Source organism: Pyxicephalus adspersus, chromosome 6 (genome assembly GCF_032062135.1).
Source record: "Pyxicephalus adspersus chromosome 6, UCB_Pads_2.0, whole genome shotgun sequence".
Lineage (NCBI taxonomy): Eukaryota > Metazoa > Chordata > Amphibia > Anura > Pyxicephalidae > Pyxicephalus > Pyxicephalus adspersus.
Window position 1 is genome coordinate 103,948,762 of NC_092863.1, and position 7,687 is coordinate 103,956,448.

General features: G+C 40.8%; 1 protein-coding gene across 11 annotated transcripts in view; it reads left to right on the forward strand.

Moving 5' to 3' along the window:
- UNC13B (unc-13 homolog B) overlaps positions 1–7,687 on the forward strand; it is a 256,653-nt gene that overhangs the window by 46,237 nt on the left and 202,729 nt on the right. For all 11 annotated transcript variants that reach the window (XM_072413562.1, XM_072413563.1, XM_072413565.1 and 8 more), the window contains exons 4-6: positions 41–140; positions 3,396–3,513; positions 6,641–6,764. In XM_072413562.1, the coding sequence (XP_072269663.1) occupies positions 41–140; positions 3,396–3,513; positions 6,641–6,764 (342 nt within the window). The remainder of the gene's footprint in view (positions 1–40; positions 141–3,395; positions 3,514–6,640; positions 6,765–7,687) is intronic.

The following is a 7,687-nucleotide window of genomic DNA, read 5'->3' on the forward strand; positions in this document are numbered from 1 at the left end:
TTTTAGGATTTTGCTTATCAGAATTGTCCTTCTCTTCTAGATAAATTCAACACGTACGTGACGCTAAAAGTACAAAATGTTAAGAGTACGACGGTGACGGTGAGAGGCGACCAGCCCTGCTGGGAGCAAGACTTCATGTTGTAAGTAACAACTTCTACATTAAGACACATAGATGATTCATCCATTCAATTTGTATCCATAAAGGTTCTTTCTGACTTTACACATGGTGGGGAGATTGTCTGATTGGATTGGAATGTGTATTTGGCAGGCTGGGGGAAACCCTCATAATGGGTACAGCAGATATACAGGAAAAGGTGAGCATCCCTTGTAATGTGTATAGCAGGTATACAGACCCAGAAACCCAGCACAGGGATGCACAGAGCCCTCATAAGGGGCACAGCAGATGGTGTGTGTGTGTGTGTGTGTGTGTGTATATATATATATATATATATATATATATACATAAATGGTGGCTCAGTTGTTAGCACTCTGGCCTTCGCATCGGTGGGTCCCAGGTTCGAATCTCGGCCAGGACTTTATCTGCATGGAGTTTGCAGGTTCTCCCCGTGTTTGTGTGGGTTTCCCCCAGGTACTCTGGTTTTCTCCCACATTTCAAAAGCATGCAGTTAAAAAGCATGCAGGGCGCTGTGGCAGGTTAATTGGCTTCCCCCCAAAATTGACCTTCGACTGTATTTAAGACATATATTGAAGGAATTTAGGGGGATTTGTAGGGTGAAGGTATGTCGAGTCTATGCAGGGTCTGTTTGGAGCTGGAGGGTTTTGGGATCATATATAGCAGGGGGTGGCAAATTCTGGCCGGCGGGCCAAATCTGGCCCTCAAGGTCCTTTTTTCTGGCCCCTACATCTGACCCGCCCGCCTGCATTACCACCTCACATCATCATTTTCAATACATGCAATACATAGACATTATTCCTGTACACCCATCATGTGACACAACGCCTAGGCAATGATCACATGGTGCCTGACTACCAGGGGCATTGTGTTTGTTTCAATCCATTAGAGACTGCACAGTGTAATATTTAGTGTCAAACAAACTTGTGATGTGAGAGGATGAACAACACACAGGCTGCATAGATAGAAATTAGTCTTTTAACCCTAAAGTGTGTGTAGAGGGGTTTGTTTTTGTTAGTTATGGATGAAGTAGTAAACTTCCTCAATTTTTTCAAAACATTTTAAGTTTGGCCCCTGACTTGGTCTAAGTTTTTATTTTCGGTGTATTTGAGATTGACACCCCTGGTCTATAGCAATCTTTCCCAACCAGGGTTCCTCCTCAGCAATTTGCACCGCTCAGGTCAGACTAACTGACACCAATGGTCTTTTTGGCTAACTGTAAGGCTTGTATTCCTCCCAATAGCCATCAATGTAAGAGGAATTCTTCCCACTGACCGCCATGCTAATGTACTGTGAGCTGTGGATATAGTAAGTTTAGCAGGGGTTCCCTGAGACCAGAAAGTTATTTCAAAAGTTCCCTATGTTTTAGAGTTTGAGAAACGCTGCTCTATAGGGAAGGTTTAGCATCTGGAGTTAGACTGTTTCAATAATAAGAAGCCTTAGCAACCCTGTAATATTGTGAACCCTGGGCATCAGGACATGACGCTGCAGGCACTCTTCCTGGACACGAGGCTCATTGTTTTGTAATTGGCATTCTTCAGTTGCGTGACTTTATTACCTGTTTTATTGTTTGTACTCTGGGAATGACCTCATCGGCGTGGCTGGCATCGTTCATATTTACACTCAACGTCAGCGGGGATCACGCCAGGCTTGTAAACACACCGTCTTATGATTGTATTGGCAGCCTTCCTGTCACTCGTTATGAGGAAGCTCCAGTGTATGACCTGCTGTAAATTGCTGTGTGCAAGGAATCTTGTTTTTTTGGATTGCTCGTTTCCTTTGTCACAATTATTATTATTGATTTCAGTTTTGCAATGCAGATTAAGAAATTGATATAAACCTCTCACAATGTGGAAGGTTCACCACAATGATCCTTTTCATTGGCATTATATTGGTGTAATTGTACATTTCTGTTTTTTTGGAATATTCCTTTAAAACAGAAGTTTGTTCTGATTTATAACTAGAGTTCGCCATCTTGTGGTGACTTCTGAGAATGCATCCAATATTTCCACTACACGTTAAATTTTTATTTTTACCCAGTGTTGGGAAGCGTTTTATCAATTTAAATTATTGTTTATGGGTATTATTATTATTGTTTATGGGAGTTACTTGCTCAGTTATCTTTCATTAGAAAGTTAAAAAGAAACATAAATCTTAACCTTCTGATTAAAAAAAACTTGTGGGCAAATCTTGCTTTTTTAGTTCTGGCTGGTAGAGGTAGGATAGATTGGGTAGATTTTTATCTTAACCACTTTTGCAGGTTTTTAAAGTAGAACTAGCTATACAATGCTCAACCCAGAAATTTTTTTAAGCTGGGTGGGAAGAAATTGTAGGCGGGTAGTAGCCCCTGTATTTTGACCAAACTCTTTAGTAACCACCCAAAAACAGCCGGGTGGGTGCTGAAAAGTGCTGGGTGGTGCGCCCAGCTAAAAGGGCCTGGGGAGAACCCTGCTATACCTAAAGGTCATATCCCAAACATAGCCAAAAACAGTAACAAACTGCCATCTGCAGGCTGAAATCTTGTGTTGACAATGAAGCCATCAGCCTGTGAACATTTTATTGAAGTATCCCTGGCATTGGGGGTTGTACAGATTATAGACAGGAGGGGTATAAGGGTATTATGTGCAGATCAAAGAATTATTTTTTGTTCCTCACGTTAGGGCAGCTTCAAATCTGAATAGGGATGGAACGATCCCACATGGCTCCTGGCACTTTGCGAACTGCTCAGTCTTGTGCTCGGCAGAGCTGGTTCTTGAGGAATGCTGCACTGCTGCACTGCACTTATGACAGCTGTACTGTATCTCTCACATCCGCCCCCATTTGCAGCGCTGGGTCCCAGGTTCGAATCTCGGCCAGTACACTATGTGCATGGAGTTTACCGGCTCTCCCCGAGTTTATGTGGGTTTTCTCCCACATTCCAAAAATTGTCCTACGACTGTATTAATGACATATATCTATGGGAGGGACATTAGATTGTGAGCTCCTTTCAGGGACAGCTAGTGACATGACTGTGTACTTTGTACAGCACTGTGTAATATGTTGGCGCTAAATAAATACTGTGTAATAATAAGGATAATAAAGACTGTACACGGTAAAAGGGGTCCTGGGACATGTCCTTTTGTGTGTGTAAGGGTTATATCTATATCAATAGTAATTGAACTCTTGGCAAGCATTTTATAGGCCTGGTGATGTTGCATTTTTGCTGTGTTGCTGATTTTTGTGATGGTATATGCCGGTCATAAAACTTTGCTTTGTCTTCCAGTGAGATCAGTCGCCTGGATCTGGGGCTCATAGTGGAGATGTGGAACAAAGGACTTATCTGGGACACTATGGTGGGGACCGTGTGGATTCCTTTGCGGACCATTCGCCAGTCAGATGAGGTGAGATATTTTACTGTACAGGCCTTGGCTTCAAAACCTGAGAGTTTTTGGTGTGTATATACTAAACTTTCTCTAGTTTATTGATATTAAGTGTTTTAGGCTGGTCATGTGACAAGGTTGACACTTTGATATCCGCACCTGGCAGTGCAGGGCGCTGTGGTAATGCCCCATCAGGTTCATAATGCCCTGACCTCGCTTGATATTCACAGCCTTCTGGGATAAATATTGCTGGGTGTCATTCATCATGAAATACTAAGGACCTCTAATGGCAGAAAGGAATTACTATGGTGTACAGCACTAGATTGGTGGTAACTTCTCCAGTTCGAGCTGACTTTTCTTATTAAAATGCATGGGCAGCTTTAAAATAAATTCCAGTGTTGTGTTAGAAACATAACTCTGGAACTTTGAATCCCAGCGCTTCAGGGCAGGATTATTACCCAGCATACAAGAGAGATTAAAGCTGTAATTAATCATTTGTACTCTAATCTCAGCATTTCCTGATTGGATGTCAAGAATCATTCACTAGGAAATGTTGTCTTTTCATTCAGAAGGGCCCCCGCCGCCTCTTCTGTGTCTTGCTCAGAGCCACGGGCTGTGAGCTATCCGAGGGCTTCATGCTGTGCATCTGATGTGACCAATTCACTTGTCAGGTACTTCAGAAATTGGCAAAATAGAGATTTTCGTGCGCTCTAAATCTGTTTAACATCATATTCAGCAGGAAATAACTTTCTCAACTCCAGCTGGCTTGTAAAAGATGTAATAAAGAAAAGAAAACTCAAGTTACCGGGATAACGTCATAAAACACGTCAACCCAGGGCTACATTTAGCCCATTTGTACAGCGCTGCGTAATATGTTGAAGCCATAACAATCCTGTTTAATAATAATAAATGGAAGAGAAGATGTTTTCCTGGTGTCACCTCCTCCATTACCAGCTGACAGAACCAGCAGAAGAGGAAAAGTTCCTAGTGCATCTTGGGAGCTGGACTATCATCTACACAAGCTCCAATACCTACTGCAATAAACCTAATAAATCTGCAGGGGATGCATGAAGTTCCATCACAAGATCTGTGCGGACTGCTGAGCAGCAAAAGCATTTCTGGGCTCTTTTTCACACAAGCCCATAACAAGAAGAAGTAATTTCTATCTGACTGTGTTAAATGCTCTGTCTAGAGTTCATCCAGACACTGTTACCATGTATCTCACACTGTTCTCTCCTTCATTTGCTTTCCTTTATTCCAGAATGACATTTAGTTGTCTGTAGGTTAATATGTGCAAGTATTCTCTCCAGGAATTTTTTTAGGCTGGGTGGGAGGAAGAAGCTGTAGGTGGTGGCAGCCCCTGTAATAAAACCCATCTTTTCAGTAACCACCCAAAAACAGCAGGGTGGTCACTAAAAAAAGTGCTGGGTGGTGCGCCCAGCTAAAAGGGACTGGAGGGAATACTATGGTATATTGCAGGTGAGTGGGTTGGTTTGTTTCAAATTATTGAGAATTTATTCTAGTATACAAGTTTTGGTTTATAACAGTCAGCAAGGTGAGGCCGGGTAAGTTGTCACAACTATTTTAAGTTCAACAAGATATAAATATTGTTTAATCAGGGTTGTAGCAATGGGGGTTTAGTAATTCTTTAAACTCGCTGTTGGGTCTCTACACTCCTGCAAGGATTTTGCATTCCACATGAGTAAGCTTAGGTACACTCGACAGTCTGATGATTCTCATCCGAAAATCGCCTCAGGGCTGATATCGGACAAGTATCTGGCATGTAAACAGCGCTCATACAATGTCTTTCATGGGTCAGTCCTGGTGGATCTGCGAACAAGGAACGATCAGCAAAGAAATGAAGGGGAGAGAGTGCAGCGGGGTGTTGCTCCGTCATTCTCCCCTCTCCATTGAATAGAATGGCGCTGTATGTACAGAGCTCCTTCATGCATCATTCAGTCTTTTTTTCACTGGAAAGGATCGTGAAAGATCTTTTCCAACTACAATTATTGAACGTGTGTGCGCAGCCATGGATAGAAGACCAAGATGGCCCTATATTGTTGCCAAAGTCCATACATGCCTTTAAGATGTTCCTCTTGCTGTTGATCAGCTTATTTAAGAGATGTATTTATGTTAAGTATCCTTGAAACGTATTGACAGCCAGAGGAAGGCATACAACATTTGGCCACAAGAAAGCATCATCCTGGTCTCGTGTATTGCAAAACCCTTGCTGGAGTGCTAGAACCCAACTACTATCCATCAATGAACTTTATCTGGAAGATTTGCTGCACCACTTTGTTACATAAATTTACAGGAAATAAATTCGGATTATCTAAACAGTTTTCCTACAAGTGCTGGAATCGCCTTTTTTTACATATAATACAGGTTTTGTTTTGATTTTGATTTTATTTTTCAACATAACAAAATAAAAGAACAATCAGAATGGTAGCAACATAAATAACATTAGCAGTAAACAATATGGCATATAATTTAAGCTTCTACAATCAAAAAGCAAACCAAAATAAAAAGGTATCAGTAACAGAACAAGTTGTGACAACTGTAAAACCACAGAGCAATTAGGGGGTTTGGGAACATCAAATTAGTTTAGGCTTAGTCTACACGGACTGTTTCCCCAGCATTTAACCTGAGGCTTCTAAAGCCCTTGTTTGAAATCCACATGCATTACAATGGGTCAATCTACGCCAGGACGTTTCCTTGAAGCACGTTTATGTACCTTGAACGTTGCTTGCAACGTTTAAAAAATTAAACGCTGTGTTAATGCTGAAAAATGCCGCTTAACGCATCCATTGATTGATTTAGTTTTTGAGTACTTAATATGCACATTAGTTAAAAACAGGAAAAAACGTGTGAAACTGCGGCATAGGCGTTTTCCAGCATTTTAAAGGCAGCCTTTTAAAACGCCAATAAAAAAACATAAAAAGGCATATAAACACAATAGGAACGTTCACATGCGTTTTAAAAAAATGTCCATGTAGTTCCAGCCTTAGGTAAAGCCCTATAGGATACAGGAAGACATAGTTTTTAAAAAGAAGTACATTATATAATAGACATTTGTCTTGGGTTGTTGGTGATGTTGTATTTATATGTTTCCATTATACTTGGTCTGACAGCTATTTTACCTTTACAGGAAGGGCCAGGAGAATGGTCAGCTTTGGAGGCTGAGGTGCTAATGAAGGACGACGAGATCTGCGGAACCAGGAATCCCACTGTCCATAGGATCTTGCTGGATACAAGATTCGAGCTGCCTTTTGGTGAGTTCTGGATTCTTTTTTTTATTAACCCAGTCAATATTTCTTGTTCCTGTACATATCCATCACAAACTAAAGATATGTAAAGGTAGATTTAGGGCTGATTGTCTATTTCTTATATATACGAGTTACTCAGAGTTGTCAGTTATTGTTTATTTAATCCCTAATATGATTCCGTCCACTTTGTTATGTAGAGGTGAAATAATTTATCTTGTAGAAATGTAATACTTTTAGAGATTTTTTTTTAAGTCTTTACATGGTAATAAAATATTTAAATTAAACATAAACTTTATCAATATATAATGCGCAGCACAGTTGCTCCGTGGTTGGCACTCTGGCCTTTGCAGAGCAGGCTCCCAGTTTGGAATCTCGGCCAGCACATTATCTGCATGGAGTTTGCAGGTTCTCCTCATGGGTTTTCTCCAGGTACTCTGGTTTCCTCCCACACCCCAAAAACATGCAGTTAGGTTAATTTGCTTGCCCCCCAAAATTGACCTTAAACTGTAATAACTCCCCTAACGGTGATCAGGAGTGTGGCTTGGGGTTATTTTAAGTACAAAAAGCGCTAACCTGGAGCCACACTTGGGGTAGCATAAAAAAATCCTACTTGCTCCCTGCGATCCAGCGGCGACCTCCAGCGATCCCCGGACGGCTTCTGCATCACCTCCTCGGCTCGATCGATGTGATGGGTGAAGCATCGGTACGCTGGAGAGGCGTGGCTTGGCGGGAGATTTAAAAGCAGATTGCATTGTAATCTTCTTTTAAAACATTGATCACAGTGATAAAGTAAAAAAAATAAATCCAAATAAAAAATAATAAATCCAAAAGATTATCTAATATTGTACCCTTGTTTAGACAAATTTGAAAAATAAATTATTTTTTAATAAAATTAATTAATAATTTTTTATAATTATTATTTATTATAT